At 40.5% G+C, this 17,721-nt stretch overlaps 1 protein-coding gene across 1 annotated transcript; it reads right to left on the reverse strand.

Moving 5' to 3' along the window:
- Nucleotides 1-749: 749 nt before the first annotated feature.
- sall4 (spalt-like transcription factor 4) lies at nucleotides 750-7,196 on the reverse strand. The gene is made up of 4 exons (XM_030769483.1): nucleotides 7,130-7,196; nucleotides 1,927-4,428; nucleotides 1,477-1,766; nucleotides 750-1,184 (listed from the first exon to the last, which is right to left on the reverse strand). Exons 1-4 carry the CDS (start codon nucleotides 7,194-7,196, stop codon nucleotides 750-752), a joined length of 3,294 nt encoding a protein of 1,097 aa, XP_030625343.1.
- Nucleotides 7,197-17,721: the final 10,525 nt, after the last annotated feature.

Below are 17,721 nucleotides of genomic sequence, written 5' to 3' on the forward strand. Positions count from 1 at the left end.
CACTTTGAAACTACACTAAAAAGAATAATTTAAATGTGAAATCTTGTTTTCAAACAGTGTTACATTTTCATAGCAGCCATCGCTTTAACCATATCTCTAACCATGGATAGAAAAAATTGTGATTTTTTTTTTTTATTCAAATTCACGACAGTTGTATGAAACAACATACTCTTGAGGGAATGTACAGTGGCTGTTTGGTAGTTTCAGTCTGAACTTCTGGCAAAAGCGATAGCATAGGACCGGAAGTAGTCATATAAAAACAAACTGTTGTAACAAGAAATCAAAGCCCGTGACCAAGTACGTCCTGAGGGTCACCATGTTAGGCTTAGCATTACCATCTATAACAACTCTCCCATAAGTGAGACTGTTCTGGATTAGAGCAGTTTCAAGTAAGACTTACATTCAACTTCTCGAAACAAAACTGAGTCACAAGAAAAAATACCCGCATATAAGGAAAAAGAGGAACAGTAATAGACAACTACAGTAGTTACAATAATTTCAGCTAGAGGTAATGCTAGAATTCAGGTGATAAGGTTCAAAAAGGAGTAGGAATGGGGAGCCTGTTAAGTTCAAGTCAGAGATTTGACCAGGCTTTGCAAACCTGAAATTATGTACTTTCAAAGCCTTGTAAGTACCTGGAACCACTGAAAATGGCCACCCAAAGCATTAATGCTTGCAATGTTTCAGTAGGCTCATGTGCCGATATGAATACAAAGGTCAGTTAGAACAATAACTCTGTAAGGTACTAACTAGTTCACTGCTATTTTTCCTTCCTCCATAAAATGTGGAAATTGTGATTTTGGTACACTCTCTGAGCCATTCTTCTCCATTTCAGCCACTGAACCAGGCAGACCTGACTGGGAGCCATCCATTTTTGTCATGCCTCCAGTGGAGCCCACCAATGGGCCTCCTGCAAGACTTCCCGGAAGTGGAATGCCACCATTTTGGATGACTGAAATCTCATTGGTCTTCATGGTCAGCCCATTTGTGAAAGCAGCAGCATATTGGTTCCATACAGATGGGTCGAAGTTCATTGGTGGAGGGATCAAATCTTTTGGTGGCTGCAACACATCTGGGATCATCTTGGATTCTGCTCCCATTGCCATTAGGGCCATAGGGTTGTCCAGTGACAAACGCTGGCCTCGCCTAGTTGAATTATTCCACATGTGTGTCCCAACATGAACCTATGGCAGAAAACAAACAATGCGTATCATTGAAATTACAACCAGCAAGTGCTTTGTTGGTGTCTTGCTCAACAGAGGCACATAAGTGATATCAGGCTACAATCCCAAAAATACTTGTATCCCAAAAAGCAATGTTACATTGTAAAGTATTCAGTCAAGAAACTGGTCTTGATTAACCCAGGTGTTCACACCAGTTTCCAAAGAGGGTAACAATTAGCCTTAGTTAAGAGAGGAGAGCAAAAAACATTAAAGCAACAGTTACTGAAAGTCAGATGTCCAATGTGTTTCATACCTTAAGGTTGCCTTTTGTTGTGAAGGCTCTTCCACAGATAGTACAGGCAAAAGGCTTCTCTCCCGTGTGTGTACGTTCATGGATCTGAAGGGCACTAGCAGATGAGAAGTTCTTGCCACAGGTGTTGCACAAATGCTGCTTAGCAGTTCGTCTTGGAGCACTGGAAGGGGTTGTTTGTGGTGTCTGGGAGCCAAACAGACTATGGGCACTCAGAGGATTCTCTGGTGGAATCTGCATCTCGAGTTTGACCAAACTTGGAGGCACCCTCATAAAGGGCATATGACCTGATGCTTTGTGGAAAGGAAGAAGGAAATGGGTTGGTTTACAATGCATTTAAATGTATAATCCAATCAAAGACATGCTACAGTATGTTTAAGTGTGCATATTTAGATCAATAGCTACAAATACCCATCTAAAGGAAACACAATGAATAATGTATATTATACCTACCATATTCTCCATTAGAGAAGGAGACACCAGGCTCCTCTTTAATGGATTTTGGTGTAAAGCTAGATGATGTCAAGTCCAGTGCTCCACTGGTTTCACTGGAATCCTGAGGTCCAGCATCAGAGTCTGGTCTAGATGCTGCTCTGATACCATCATCAGCGCTGGCTGATTCTGGGGATTTTGACTGGTTGCTTCCCAAACGGCCATCCACTGGTGAAGAGGAGAGAAAGGACATGGATTCTGAAACTGCTGGACTGTGCCCATTCTTATATTCCTGCTCACCAGCTGTTAATGGTGATTCTTTGGGGCCGCCATCACTCTCAGATGCAGTGCTACTCTGACGCTGCAGATTTAAAGCTGTGGTAATGCTTTTCATGTGGTTTTCCAGGGCTGCAATGCCTGAGAACATGGAGGGCCCATTGAAAGAATGGTCATCTTTGGAAGTAGACTTGGGAGTTGCCAGAGATTCTGAAGAGTCACTTGGCTTCTCCTGAGCATCAAACTCAACGTCTTGTTCATCAATGCTTTCCTCCAGTCTACTGTTGTCAATGGATTTCTCATCTGTCAGGCTGGAATCCATGGTCTCTGGGCTCTCAAACTGATTCTCTGGCAGAGGGGTGTTGGGAATCTGGCCACCCATGTGCATACGGATGTGCTGCTGAAGAACCACGGCGTTAGTGAACTTCTTCTGACAGATAGGGCAGGAATGTTGCATCTTAAGGGGAGTGTTGGCCCTGTGGACACCATAGTGAGCCTTCAGGTTACCTTTGGTGGAGAAAGCCCGGCCACATATCTTACACTTATAAGGACGCTCCCCAGTGTGTGTGCGGTAATGCATCTTGAGGGAACTCTGACAGCTTAGCACCCTATGGCAGATCACACATTCATTTGGGTCATTTGTCCTCTTCTCCAAGCCATCCACCATCTGCTGGAGCTTAGCAGTGCCTGAACTTGGGTCTACTGAAACATTGTTGCTATTCATGTGATGGATGCCACTCAGACCATCTGAGGATTCCTGGCCCTGATCCAGTCCAACCTCCTGACTGAACATGCCTGAGGAAATGGATGCACCATCACTTCCTGATGAGGAGGGTCTCTGAGAGAAGACATCACTACCCACTGGAATGTCAAATGAAGACTTGAATCCCTGCAGCAGAGATGGGTGGAGGCCAGAAGAAGGTACCCCAAGTCCTGCCTTATCAACAAATTTGGATTCCTCCATTGGCACAGACATGCCATATGGAATGCCACTGTTGGTGGGAATATTGTCTAAGTGCTCTGGCACAGGATGCGGATTCATCTTTATATGTGGGTATTTCTCCTTGTGCCTCTGGAAATGCACTTTCAGGTTTCCTTTTGTCGTGAAGCGGTTTCCACAAATGTTACATTTGTATGGCCTTTCCCCAGTGTGTGAACGCAAATGGATCTGAAGGGCGCTGTCATTCCCGAATGTTTTCCCACAAAACTTACATTTGTGTTTGAACATGTGCTCTCCTGCACAATTTTTTGAGTCAGTTATCATGCTCATCTTGTTTTTCTCTTTTTTGGAGGGATCCATTCCTGTTGCTAGGGCATTAAAGGGACTTTGGAATGCCATGGACCCTGGAGACTGTGGAAGTAATGCTGGTAGTCGACTAGCAAGGTCTGGGAGTCCCTTCATCATATCTGCCTTCAAAGGAATGGACCCCAAACTTCCAGAAAGAGATGTGGGAATGCTATTGGACTGAGGTAGTTTGCCTTGCTTTAGAGCCTCCAGGGACAAGCTTTGGGTGCCGGTTCTTTTGCCAATGAGGGCTGCAGCGGCTGATAACTGCTGGGAGAGATGTGCGCCTAGTGCCTTCAGGGGGTCGACTGCAGCCCCCACTGCAGAGTGGAGGTTCTGTGGAGCCATCATAGCCACCTGGATACGGATCTGCTCTGTCAGCTGGATCTGCTGCAACTGCTGCTGCTGTAAACTCACCAGCTGCTCAAGGATCATGGGGATGGCACTGAGTGTGTCCTGGGGGACTGGGGACTTATTACTAGATAAATTACTAGATGAATTAGATGAATGCTGTGTTACAGCCACTTTGGTGGCAGGCATGGATTCAAGTGTTACATTTGAGTCCTGCAGTTTGGATGAAGACATATAGGCCCTCTCAGGACTGGCAGACATCTCAACCTGCGTTTGTTCTGGAGGGTCATCTCCGTTTGACTTAGGCTCTTCATCCACAGCTTCCACCGCCTCCATGCCAAGCTTTGATTGTGAATTACAGCTGGACTGCTCATCACTATGATTACTTGAGAACTCACCAGGAGAGCTTTGGGAAAACTCAGATGGAATGTCACCCGCTTCACCATCCTTCATGATGACTACCTGTTGACTTTTAGTGCAAGTTTTCTCATGTTCAAGGAATTCTGTCTCATCAAAGAACTCAGCACAGCATTTGTCACAAACCCTGGTCTCCTCCATTCGACATCTCTTTATCTCGTTCCCATCTTCAGCTTGACCATCTTGTAGAACCCCTGTGGCAATGAAGAGAGAGAGAGAGAGAGAGAGAGAGAGAGAGAGAGAGAGAGAGAGAGAGAGAGAGAGAGAGAGAGAGAGAGAGAGAGAGAGAGAGAGAGAGAGAGAATGCAATTATTGAAGGCATAAGAAGCATAAAGCAAACCAAAACCACACAAGCCACAAATTTGCACTTTTAAAAAAATGACACTTTAAACACAAAATAAGAGTGCATTGTTTTTGTGCTGACAGCCAGAGAGGACAGTCTCTAAATGCTGTACTTAACAATACTTTCCATACCCATTAGGTGCTGTGGTAGAGAAATATTAACCCTTAATTCATTTTTATGCATAAAGTATACTGTTGCGTGTATATATTTAAGAACGTTATGAAACTGTTCATAAAGCAGTACATAATATCTCCTTGCAGCTGAACATGTTTGGTTCGCCTCATCTCATGTTCAACACATCAGCCCTCAATTCAGCGTCTCACATGTATTGTCTTCTCCGAACAGCCAGCAGAGGGCGTCGCTTCACAGAGCCGACACCAGTCAATTTAATTCATTAGACGTGGATTTTGTGAGAAGTTGGTTAAAAACTCGAAGACTTCAAATATACACAGCCGTAAGGTTTCCTAATTGCCACTGATGGTATTAAAAGGGTCAAATACTACGAAATGAAGGTTTTATCGCAAACATTTTGTACACTAAAATAATTATATGGAGTCATTACATTCATACATCTATCTAGTTCGGAATCATTAAAAATAGTAATTGATACATTTATGCACGAACAATTTCAGTGGGGAATGAGACATGCCAGACGTGAATAAGTTTGAATTGCCCATTCTATTAATTATGCTGCAAGACCATTCATCAGCTGCGTTGTTAAATGCTAATGTACTCTTACGAAAAGGGCGAGACCACCTGTTAGCACAACGCCTGCGAAACTGCTGGATTTGTTGATTGCTCACCGGGAAACTGGGATTGGGTGAAAAAGTTGTAAATGGCACACATTGTACTAAGAATATGTTAATGAGTAGGCCTATACAGTCTGATGTAAATATGGAGGTGAAAAAAACCCCCGAAATATTATCACAAGTAAACCAGTGATTATATTTGGTGTCTTGTTTCAGTGGTTGTTCAACAGCATGGATGAAGGATAAGACATCAACGTTTTGTCCTCAGAATTCGCCAGTTAATGGTTATCCATCGGCTTTGAGAGACGGTAGGCTATATAATATAAATGCATTATGAAACGAACTGCACACCTTTTCAAAGCCGAAACAAGTAAGTCTTTCCATGCAAGAGGTTGTAGGTGTAGCAGTGGACAAGTTACAGGCACGCAGCCATGGTTCGAATTACGAGGGGGATTGGGGGGTCTGACCCCTCTAATTAAGACTTGGACCCCCCCCCCCCCCAAGGAGGTAAAGACAACAGTTCGGGGGGGGGGGCGGTTGAAACATTTATATATCCTATGCTATACAGCCCTGGAGAAAAAGTTCACCTCTCGATTGTCATTGTATAATTCGCACTCTGCACGCAGCAACATAAATATTTCAATTACCAGTGTATCCACATGGTGGCGTATCACCTCAACTCATCCGCCAACCCACAACGTGACACGAGGTAAAATTTGCTTAACATCCCCAAAACTGATATTTAAATAGGAATTCACAAAAGCACGATATCAGAAACAGAGGGAGTTCGCTCTGACTGACACCAGAGTTTGTGCAACGTGCAGTTTCATCTTGAGTGCCGGTTCTTTTCTTGGGGAGAAATCAAAAGCGCATCAGGGGCTGAATTGGCTAGATAGGGATAACAGTGTTTCCGAAGTCTACATATGGAAACAGGAATCAACCCCCACCACCTTTCATTCCACCCCCTCCCCAATTCTCCATATACACGTAAAGAAAGACATGCATTTAACTGAGGGAATTTACTGCTTTTGGTCCGATCGCCCCCGAAACACATTTCATGAAGACCTGTTGAACACCTTTGTTCACAATGGTCAGTCGTTTATAGAATCAAATCCTAGGTCTAAGTATTAAATTTCTCATTCACCGCACAGATTAAGGGCGATGTGTGAAAAGAGCAGACTACATGTAACCGATAAAACCTGCTTAAAATCATAAATGAAAAAGTAATCCCGGGAATCAAAAAAGGGAATTGTTCAAAACTTTTGTCGGTATACCACTGTAATATGTGTACTAGGAACACGTCAGATATAAATTCGATTAACAATAATCTTAAAAGGCATTTTAACCAGGGTCTAAATGTTTCATTCCAAATATCCCCAGCTTAATTTAAAGTATAAAACTCTTCCACGAATTCAAAACGAAAGACTTGGTTTTTCGAGAGCTGGAATGCATTAGTCATAAACAGGCTTCACAAAGCCATCCTAACATCAAACGAATATCACACAACATAATGTAGATGGTCATCCCGATATGTAGCTTATCTAAACAAGACAAAGCAGTAATAAACTCGTTTGAGTTTAACCAGATTTAAATATCTGTAGATAAACCAAACCGATATAATCATCAATAATTACACAATTTCGTCTTTGAAGAAACCATGGCTAGTTGCAAGGGTCGTGATCCCGGTCAAAGTGCGACGAACCCAAACACAACTTGAAACAAAGTTATATTAATTCGTGAATGTGTACGCATTTCTGATGTTAGGTGTTACGGTTAAACAGTCCGTTGCCGACACAAACTCACCATTTTCTGTCGAACCGGGCTCTTCTGAATTGATGTGCTGTGGTTTAGACTGCTTGCGCCTCGACATGGTACAACCATCGGGAGCAAATAGTAACGCTATTTACTCCACTCCTTTACAAATTCTCCGGGTTGGGAAATTAGCCCTTCAACTAGAAATGCGCATGTCAAAGTAATTATTATTATCAATAATGCATTGCGATTTATCATGGTCCTCTGACAGCTGATTGGCTCCAGTCCAAGTGCTTACACATTATTCAAATAGGGTTCATTGATGAGAAAAGCAGAGTGCGAGAAGGGGGAGGGAGATGCGTGAGAGAGAGAGCGAAAGAGAGTGCGAGGGAGGAGGGCGTTATGAAGCGAGAGGTGGAGAGGCAAGTGTGCAGGCACGGAGAATACCAGGGAGAAGAGTTTTTTCAAAGAAATACTCGAATTCAAATTCCGCTTGCCAACATGGCTTCTAGACCGCGCACTTATGATAAACCCTGTAGGCCTACATGGGTCACATGGATTTGCCTAGAATGTTGTCAAATTAGTGTGCTAGTGGTTAACTCTTGACTCCAAACTTCGGGATACAGTCTAACTAAGATATGAGGGTTGAATAGCCCATAAATGGGTGGGGTAACATATATATATATATATATACATCCCGAGTGTAGCTGTCACCTGTCTCGGTATCGTGGTTCTCGTTTAGGCTACCACCCTTTGTAGAGTTTAGGATGATCTCTAGTGTAGTCCTAAAGACAACTTCCGTCGTCTTCGTTATGATCCACATTTTAAGCGAAACTGAGTGTACATCTAATCTCGATAGAAGGCTCATAGATGAATTTCCCGACATTGATGATTAGCAACATAGCATAGAGGCACATCTTTGTAGGGCCTTTCACTTTATTTTTTTTCTAAATAGGAAATATACGAATTATTTGCCCAATCGGCATTTCACTGTAGACTTTTTTCATGACAGTGTCAGCAGCATTTTGTAGTTTATGGCTTCCGCTTTTTCGTTTTTGTTGCAGTGTTTGCATTTCTAAGGATTTGTACAGATGAAGCCAGTCTAAGGATAGAAAGACAATCCTCTGTGTAGCTTGTATGCGCAAGGATAAGCTTGTTCATTTTTCGTCTTCGTTAACCGAACTTTATATAAACTTATTTAATCATATTCCATTGCAGCAAACGTCTTAAGGTACAAACGGAACATTGTTTAACGTGACCTAATTTTGCTGCGCTTATAAATGGCACCACTATAACCTAAATTACATCCTCAGCTCTGTGAAGGAACAGGTTTTAAACAGCCGTCAGTTACTTTGCCAAGTGTGCTTTTTAAATGGTCACGTTAATAGACTTTGATGGGGTTTTATGCCAAACAGAATGTATTTTTGATCCTCTTTATTTCCAAAAATGTGTTTCTCCTGTTCAAAATGCAACCAGGTAAAAGGACTTAAGGGCCAGATCAGTCAATAGACAATGGAGGTTGAAAAGACATAGAATTAGATAGGTTTAATGCAGTTGCTTACAAATTCCCCTTTGACCTTTTGGCTCTGTTGATCATGTGACCAGAGATTAATCTCACCACTTGACCAGTTTTATTAGTCCGGCATTGCGGTTCTTTTGAAAGATTTGTGCTCAATTCATGTTACTCAGCAACTGAAATATGAACTGGACCTATGATGCAACTTGTGGTAGTATTCTCTTTAGTTTTTGCCCTTTTAATATTTCATCTTGAATACTTTGACATTTTCTTTTCATTGTCTTTGAATTTCTTTTAATAGTGTATGCACAGTACTTGTACTCTTTCTAAGAATTATGATTGAAAGGCTGTTTTCCAAATAGTTTGTTCACATTCTCTACCCTCCGATGTTCAGGACTGTTGGCTTTTTAGTGTTTTTCTCAGTACATACCCTTAAATGTGACAGCGTTGAATGGACACAAATGTGTGGGTGTTTGAAATAGACTTGCCACTGTCATTTGTCCAAGACATTGTCCTGTTGAAAGTAATGTGATGTAATAAGGGTTATATTAGGTTTTTCATTTGTTACTTTGTTCCCGATTAATTATATGCATTAGTGATGAAATAATGACAGTTTGTTTTACATATTTGTTCCCTGGTAAAATTCAAGAAAATGATAAAATCCCTCTTGTATACTGGTATGACAGTTTGTAAATGTAACAATTTCACTCTGTAAGGTCTTTGAATGCAATTATGGATGCATGGACATATGGAAGCTTGCATCCACACATGCAGAAGTTCATCGGGTGAGTGTGTTAGGTCTGATCCACGCCTACCTGTCCTTACCCACGACTGGCACCACTCTTGTCAGCTATGACAGCTGGCTGGTGCTTGATCTTTTAAATGCTTGATGTATCTGGAGTTTAGAGGGAAGATCAAGCATAGGTGGTGTTACTAATGACGTTTGGTATTTACTCCTTTCACTCATTTTCTTATCAAATCAGGATGCTCGGCTGTCAGACACTCATGTCCAGGTTCTCTAACTAACCAGCCCTAACTTTCCAAAATTACATCCCATAGGACTTAATTGAAAAGAGGACAATGGAAAGGCTGCAAACAGAGGCAGTTTAAATCTTATTTTCAAAATCCACCTCACTGTAATTAATAGTCCCACCTTTTAACACATACACTTATAAAACTCCATTGTGGCTAGATTTCAGCAATCCTGTGTACCCTGGCTGGCTCCAGCACACACTTGAGCATCAGTTACAGTAAAAGAGGGCCTCAGCGAGGCAGGTACACAACATATCATATTCACTTGCTCTCTTTCTTTTCTTAAAAAATTTAAAATTGAGATTTAAAAAGTTTGTCTCTAACTTTATGAAGGATAATATAAATGGATTTTTGATAAATCCAGCCAAGTGATGTTTTAAAAGGTCATGTTTGTGTCAGGTTACTGTAAGACCAGTGTTGGCCACAGTCGGAGAGTTCCTGTACAAATAACTGATTTTTGTGCTGAACTAACTGTGTTGTTACTGAACAAACTTTACCATAATGGCAAACTACAATTTGCACTGTGGAGTCATTCTGCTCTAATAGACATCTCTTGGCTTATTTAAACTTCTCGCTCCAAAACCAATGCACTGTCAGAGGATTTTTGATACCCCAAAGCCTCAAACTCCTTCCTTTCACTGAGGTATTGTAAGCCTGGTAAGTGCTTTGAGGTTGAGAAACAATTTATTACCTTCTTCAAAAGAAGATAGGCCTATATAATGGCAATGTGCCCCCATCTCTGTCCCTGTCAAATAAGCATGCCTTACACTACAGCAGAGGAGATTGATGCTCCTAAATGCATTTGAGGGCCCCTCTCAGTTAGGAAAACAGGAAGAAAGAATATTTTCAACCAGCCTCACTCCTCACCCAGACCCTGCAATGCCTCAGCCGTTAAAAGCCCAACATGGAGATGTGGGCCATTACCGAAGCCTTGTGACTGGTATTTTGTTGGGATTTGGGAGAGTTTAAAATGTAAAAAGTTTCTGTGAATTTTTTTGTGGTGCAGTTCTGTAAATTCTAAGGATCCAGAACTAAGAGTCATGTGAGCATCCTAGAACCTAATTCTGTATGTGCACTGCTGGCAGAACTTATAATAATTTGATTTGCTGCCTTCTGATTAGATTCATGCGCTGATTTTATGTTTATTTTTGTGTGGAACCAGTCTTCACACATCAAGGGCAGTCTCATTTTTGGTGTTTGTTGCATTGGCCGAGTTTATATATGCAGTTGATAAACTGTGAGATTGTTGTAATGAGCAATCAATATTGGCCAAACATATTTTGTCTGAGTCCTAATTTTGCATGAATAACTGAAATTGTGCTTACCCCTCTCGGCACCCCATCCCCCAACCACCAGCACACCACTAAACAAAGAAAGTGCATGACACAAAGGGAGCTCTATATAACTTATAAAAACAAACGTCTATCACCAAAAGACTGGCTGAAGGTGGAAAAGAAAGGGGGGGAGTGTTGTCTAGACGGTTTATGGCCGCAATAAGAAAGTGTTCTTGAATTCAGTGGTTCTGTAGCTCTCAAACTAAACAATTCTCACAGTAGAAATAGTGGTGCAATAAATTGACAGTGGTGGGAATGCAATGTCTCATCTCCCTCTCTGTCTCTCTCTGCTCTCCCTGAAGATGGACTGTTTTTTTCTCCAGGAGATTTAGGTAATACATTGGTTGAGGATGCTGTTCTCCTCTCCTTAGAGCCAAACATAAATATGTAATTTTTTCTCTTTGTTATAGAGCGGACTGCAGTAGTCAAAAGAACAGTTCATGTTTGAGACTCCAGCAGAAACTTATCTTTACTCATTGAGTAATGAGTTATAAAAGTTGCCAGACAAATAAGACAAAAGCTGTTGCTGAATGTGGCAAACAAAATGGCGACAGCATCATTGTGGGAGATGCCCTCTGTCTCACAGTGAAAAATGGAGTCTAGTTTGCACACATGATTGTAAACAGTGAGAAACAATAAGAAACTGCTGGATTGAATGTTTAGTTTCACTGTACTAATTTTTGTGAATTAAATAAACTGGAAATGTTGACCTCAAATCAAGCCCAAGTGTAGGTGTTTTTTTTAGGCTGGCATTCTTTTTGTTTCTGGTAGAATAATAGCTAATGCTATAAATCTGAGAATTACAATGACTATGATGTCATTGTGTAATTACGGTGGGTCAGAGAGAGTAACTGTGCTTGAAATATTATGAATATGACTGTAGATAGAATGGGTGAAATGCAAATTGTGGAAACTGGTTCATACTTTAATTTTCCTATGGAAGAGGAAATGTTTGAAGAATTTCATGTAATAATTTTGGATTGTGGACCACAGCCGCAGTCATATCATCCAATCAGAACAGTTTATTATGAAATTAGGACATTTCTACTTATCCACAACCTCAGAGTCTAAAGCCAGTATGACATATCTTCATTTTACTCACTAAATTTATTTGCCATTTGTGTTTTTCTTACTTGTATTCTGTTCATACATATTAAATTAGAGACTGTACTGATGTGGCAGCTTTTCTGTTTCTGGAAGCTTTTTTTATTCAAACACATTGTCGTCGGCTCATATTTTTTCCATCCGTTGCAAAAGAGACATAAAAGATATTATTTACAAAGCTGTTTATTTTAATGTTTGGTTCAAACACAACATCATTTAAAAAAATATGTTTTTGCGTAGTAACTTCACTGGGATTGGATTGCACCAGATGGACATGTCCTCGTAAGAGATTCATCTTAGAATAGATAAAGTCATATGATCAAAAGCCTTCTTGTGCTTCCAGTATCACACAGTGTTTCTCCTTAGTGATTCTGTACTCCCATTAGAAAAACCCCTTGGATGCTCTACACCACCATATTCTATTGTACACGACAAGGCAGACCGGTCAGAAAATGAGGGGAAAAGTCCATTTTTCTTCACATAGATATTCATTGTTGCTCTTTTCTGTGTTAAATGAAAATACACAATTGTCTGTCCAGGCTGTATAGAGCTGTATAGCTTCAAGGGGCATGTGATTAAAAAAGAAGAAGAAAATAGAAGCACTCAGTGGTTTGAACTATAACATATTAGTGGCCAGAACAAGCAAACCTTGGCAAGGGTTGGTAAGATGGTCAGAAGACACAGTGTATGGATGACCTCTGATCTTTTGTACCTGAAGAATCATATGTAGCTGAATTTTTCAGGGTCAATGGGACAGAAGTAGCAATCAAGCACCCAGCTCGATCTAGCACTCTTTTGAGAGTATGTATTTTTGAAAAATTGTAAAAGACGAATAATTCTAAAATGAATCCCACAAGAGGAAAAAAATTTAAAGGCAGAAATGTGTATTACCTTCAATTAGATATGTTGCTTGTTATAATCAATGGATTGTCTTAGTGTTTCTCTCTCTCTCTCTCTCTCTCTCTCTCGCTCTCTCTTTTTTTACAAAGGTGAGAGGAGATCTGACAATGACAGCAGGACCTCAGGTAGTCAGACAATAACTGACTGAGACTTGGAGTGGACTTGTAAATTGTACATGTGTTCTGTGGGTCTGTGTAAAAGATGAAAGGCTGGAAGCCATGTTAGCCCGTTGAGATTTTTCACATCAATATGACAGTCTAGTCTTTCAACCCGGATTGAAAGTCTGTCCATAGTCACCATAATGAAACAGGACTGGTCTGATCTCACAACATCTGCTGTTTAAATACTCACACAACACAACAACAGCTTTTCCTCCCAAATTTGTTTTTTACTGCAGTGAGACGGACTTACAAGTGTGTGTCCTTCCATGTACCAGGCAGATAGCTTATAAAGAGGATTTCTGTGCAAATGAACGAGTATGTGTAGAATACAGAGAGTTTTATAGATGCCTGAGCTTTTTGAAACATTTTTAACATTTTTAAAGCCTTTGCTATCGTTTCCCAGAAAATATGTTTTTCTGTGTTGATCAGCGAGTATACACAGACTTGTGAGACATTCATCTCTTCAGAAAGTCTTTTCGTCTTTTGTTTTGATCTTTGCATGCAACCCTCTCACAAACAGAAGGCATCTCTCATTGGCTCTGAATGAGGTGGCCAATGGTGTGCCAGCTAGTCATCAGGCCCATACCAACAGGAAGTCATCATTGCCCCAAACCCTCACACACACACACACACACACACACACACACACACACGCACTCACATGATTCACCTGATTATAGCAGACAGGCAGTAATGAAATCAGACGAGTTGCTAGCTTTTGCTGCTGATTTGCAGGGCCTGCTCATGTTTCGACACTCTGGAAACATTCAAGTTCACATGAAAAAGTTCTTGAAACAATCCATTTTACTCACAAAGTGATCTCTTCAAAGGATGAAAACACAAATAGTGAAATGACAGGGAGAAAATACATTTGATTTGAACAAATGGCTTGTCCACTCATTTGCTGATGTCTTCACCGACATAGTTTTTGTTCCTGTAAACAGCTTCATCAGGAGGTGAACACAATAAAGAAGTCATCTTTTTCCATGCTGTGACATGTAGCATAAATGGATATTCATCTTCACTTGTTTTTGGAGCCAAATGGCCTCTCTAAAATAGAATATTATGCATACTGTGCTAGCCACATATTTATATGCATTTGCAGTTGAAGAAATGACACATACACTGGAGGAAAATTCATTCTTTGATGCATGCGCAAGCTTTTTAAAGTATCTAGCCAGATGGCATAGTTCATTCATAAGTTTGATTTCTCTTTTCTTTCTTTTTTCTTTGTGCCCACACTGCTGCACTCACTCACTTTGATTGTTATTGATTGGTCTGTGAAGTTGCTTTGCCAGATGGGTAAGTTCTTACCGCGGGACAGAGGAAGAAAAGAGCATTCTCTGAGTGTCTGACCTTGTAAACAACGACACAAAAGCATCGAAATGCCCCTCTTCCCCTCTGACAGTGTTCCTGCACAGCGTCATATGCCTTCATTTCCCGACCTCTCTGCTTTACAGACAGCACTTACACACAGGGGTTTTTTAAATGCTGGTATGGTGCATCATGATTGATCTTTAGCATTGTAGCCAGACCATTTACCAGGTTCTCTCACATTTGCATTTAGAACGGGCTCTGCTTTTGCTTGAAATATCCCTTTGGAAGAATTGTTTACAGCATCAGTGCAAGTGAAGAGAAACACATGTGAGTGTTGACACTTTTGTGATATAGTGGAGTATTAAGCTTGATTTAGGTATTTAACAACCCAGTGTGTGAACTACTGCTGCACAGCATTGCCTACAATGCCTCACCCATCTTCTTTTCTTTATATAACATCAGATTGTTATTAAATATTAAATATTAAATATTTGTTATAGTTTTTTTTGTATCAAACTGGGCACAATCAGAGGTCAAACTGTGTTTTCTGTTATAATATAACATGTTGTCTTCATATCACCATCACAGAAGAGTGAAAAGAGAGAAAGAGTAGGAAGAGAAGATATTTTTGAAAGCAGGCCTTTAAAACATATCACCCCAATTAAAATTTGTTTGCAGAACAAACTTTCTGGTCAGGTCATCCTAAAAATGTTTGTTTTTGATAAATATTAAAGAAAAACAGATCTACACTTGTCAGGAAACCTTTTTGGGGGGAATTCAAATGGAAGGGAAAAAAAGTAATGGTATGTAATTTGAAAGCTGATGAATAGCTGTAACACTTGGGTGACAATGCTGGATCTGATGGGTCTTCCACAGGAAGCCCAGATTAGCCTACACTCAGGCACATGTGGACTCCCCAACATAACACCAGGCCAGTTTATTTGTTTCACACCATTAAGCACGGGCGGGGGGATGGGGGTAGGGGGGTGGGGGTGGAACAGAGGAAGTTATGTTCAACAGAGTTTCATTAACAAACATACAACTTTTGTCCAAGCATATTCTTGTCTTTTTTTTCTTTTAGAAAAATAAACACAGATCATGTTTTGCTTCATATTCTGCAAACAAAGATCCTCTGATGTTTAAAATATGTTTATTGTTAAATTCTGCTATTTACACTGCTTTTGGATGTGTGCAACTTACAAACCAACTCTGTGAGAGACAGTTATACTTACAACATAAGTAGAATGTCAAACTTTTCAAAAATTGCAATAACAGAGAGAGAAAGAGAGAGAGACAGAAAGAGGGGGGTGGGGAGGATTCCACACATGGCTAAAATTTGATGGGGAATGGTCCGTGAGTTCCTGTGCAGAGATAAACACAGCAATAGTTCTGCTTTTGTTAGTGGCCTATCTATGACATTTGCCTCTTCCATCACCAAACAATAAAGGCCTGTGTGTGTGTGTGTGTGTGTGTGTGTGTGTGTATGTGTGTGTGCATGTGAGTGAGAGAGAGAGAGAGAGAGAGAGAGAAAGACAAAATGAAATGCAAACCCCTGTGGAGTCAAATTAAACTCACAATTAAGTTCCTATCATTCACTCCACACGAGCCAATTATCATATTACACACTATATGTATTTATTTATTTTTATTCTTTTAAAATACTGTTTGGATTTATTATGACCACGAGTTCTTTTTAGAATACATAAACAGGTTTTAACAAAGAGGTTGTGAAGGATTTTAAAACACCATGCTTATAGTTGCTGTGAGTGTGTTTGGATTTGTGGAGTAATATGTCCTTGTGGCCCCGGGGCAGGGCCCTCTGCTCCTTATCACTGACTGAACAATGGCTTCTCAGCAGCTCCTCACACAGTAACACAGCCGGTGAATTCTTCTGTGGAGAGCCTGTGGATGTCAGTGTGTGTTACAGAGGAGGAGATTAAATGAGGAGAATAGGTATGTGTTTGTGTGTGTGTGTGTGTGTGTGTGTGTGTGTGTGAAATGGAGACACATTGCATACTGAGTCCGACAGCCACCATCACGCTGTGAGGTAAGGGGGGGCCAGTCCTTCAAACCTTAGCTGCCATCTCCTGGGCCTGGCCCATAAACGTTTACTGAGGGCTGCTGGGGGGTGAGTGGTGGGGGGCTGCTTTAATTAGCACAGAAGCTGATAGACCAGGAGAGAAACATACAAACTATTGGGGACTGCCTGAGGTCACACTCCCACCCTGTTCTTTCAAATGGAAACATATCACAGGTTCTGTACATTTATTCATTTCAGCTATATGACCATATATTCTCTAATGCCTTTCATCTATAATTATATTCATCAGTGCACAGAATTAAATTCATCAGTGATTAATAATGTAATTTTTACAAACACACATGCAATAATAATATTATAATTGCTGTTATAATATTTAATTATATCAGTCATTCATATTCACAGTTGCATACACAATTGTCTCATGAGTATTTGTTACTATGAACAGAATATACAGTAGACATTGTATTCCAAATGTCCTTTAAGTCTTCAGTAATACATAATGAGAGGGGTAGCAGACCCAGGGTGGGAATATGTTGGGGACACATAAGGACAGTAAGATGGGTAACATACTGTCATGTGGTGTAATTTGTTGGCATGCTGCTGACAGAGATGTTTTTATAGCTCACTGTAGTTTTACATAGGATGACAGGAATAGAAAAAAAAACACTTCCACATGCTCCCTGCACAAATATTGATTGACTTTGTAAAGTGAAAATTGCAACCAGATGTTGAACACACACACACACAAACACACAAGCGCGCGCGCACGCACGCATGCACGCAGACACACACACACACACATACACACACAGTCAGCACCTTGTGAGTATGAGTGTGTGTGTGTGCGCGCGTATGTGAGTGTGTTTGTGTGTTTGTCTTAATAACAGACATAGCCTAGTGACAATATGACATGTGGTGTAACCTATCCAATGTATAAATATTCTTAAATATTCCCTTTGAAACACTAATGAAAAGTAAAGTCAGAATAATCACAGAGGGAATGTGTTTTCAGGGTGTGTGTATTATGTATATTCCAAAGAAATACATAGGCAACACACTGCAATATATACAAATCTTTAAGTTGTTTAAACAATCTCGCTAAAACTTTGATGACTTTCTTACGCAGACAAAATAAAAAATTTGGCAACCAAAAACTGAAAAAAAGTTTATCACTGTACTATGTGATTGTCAGCTGTGCACACAAAATGCTGGAATTGTTTGGGAACCACATAAAT

This window comes from Chanos chanos, chromosome 3, assembly GCF_902362185.1.
Source record: "Chanos chanos chromosome 3, fChaCha1.1, whole genome shotgun sequence".
Taxonomy (NCBI): Eukaryota; Metazoa; Chordata; class Actinopteri; order Gonorynchiformes; family Chanidae; genus Chanos; species Chanos chanos.

Bases quoted from the DNA above. Each gene is read 5' to 3' on its own strand.
- sall4 (XM_030769483.1), bottom strand. From the start codon at position 7,196: ATGTCGAGGCGCAAGCAGTCTAAACCACAGCACATCAATTCAGAAGAG. The intron at 4,429-7,129 runs GTGAGTTTGTGT...TCATTGCCACAG, and splicing joins GCCCGGTTCGACAGAAAATG to GGGTTCTACAAGATGGTCAA. The intron at 1,185-1,476 runs GTATGAAACACA...TTTCTGCCATAG, and splicing joins CAACAAAAGGCAACCTTAAG to GTTCATGTTGGGACACACAT.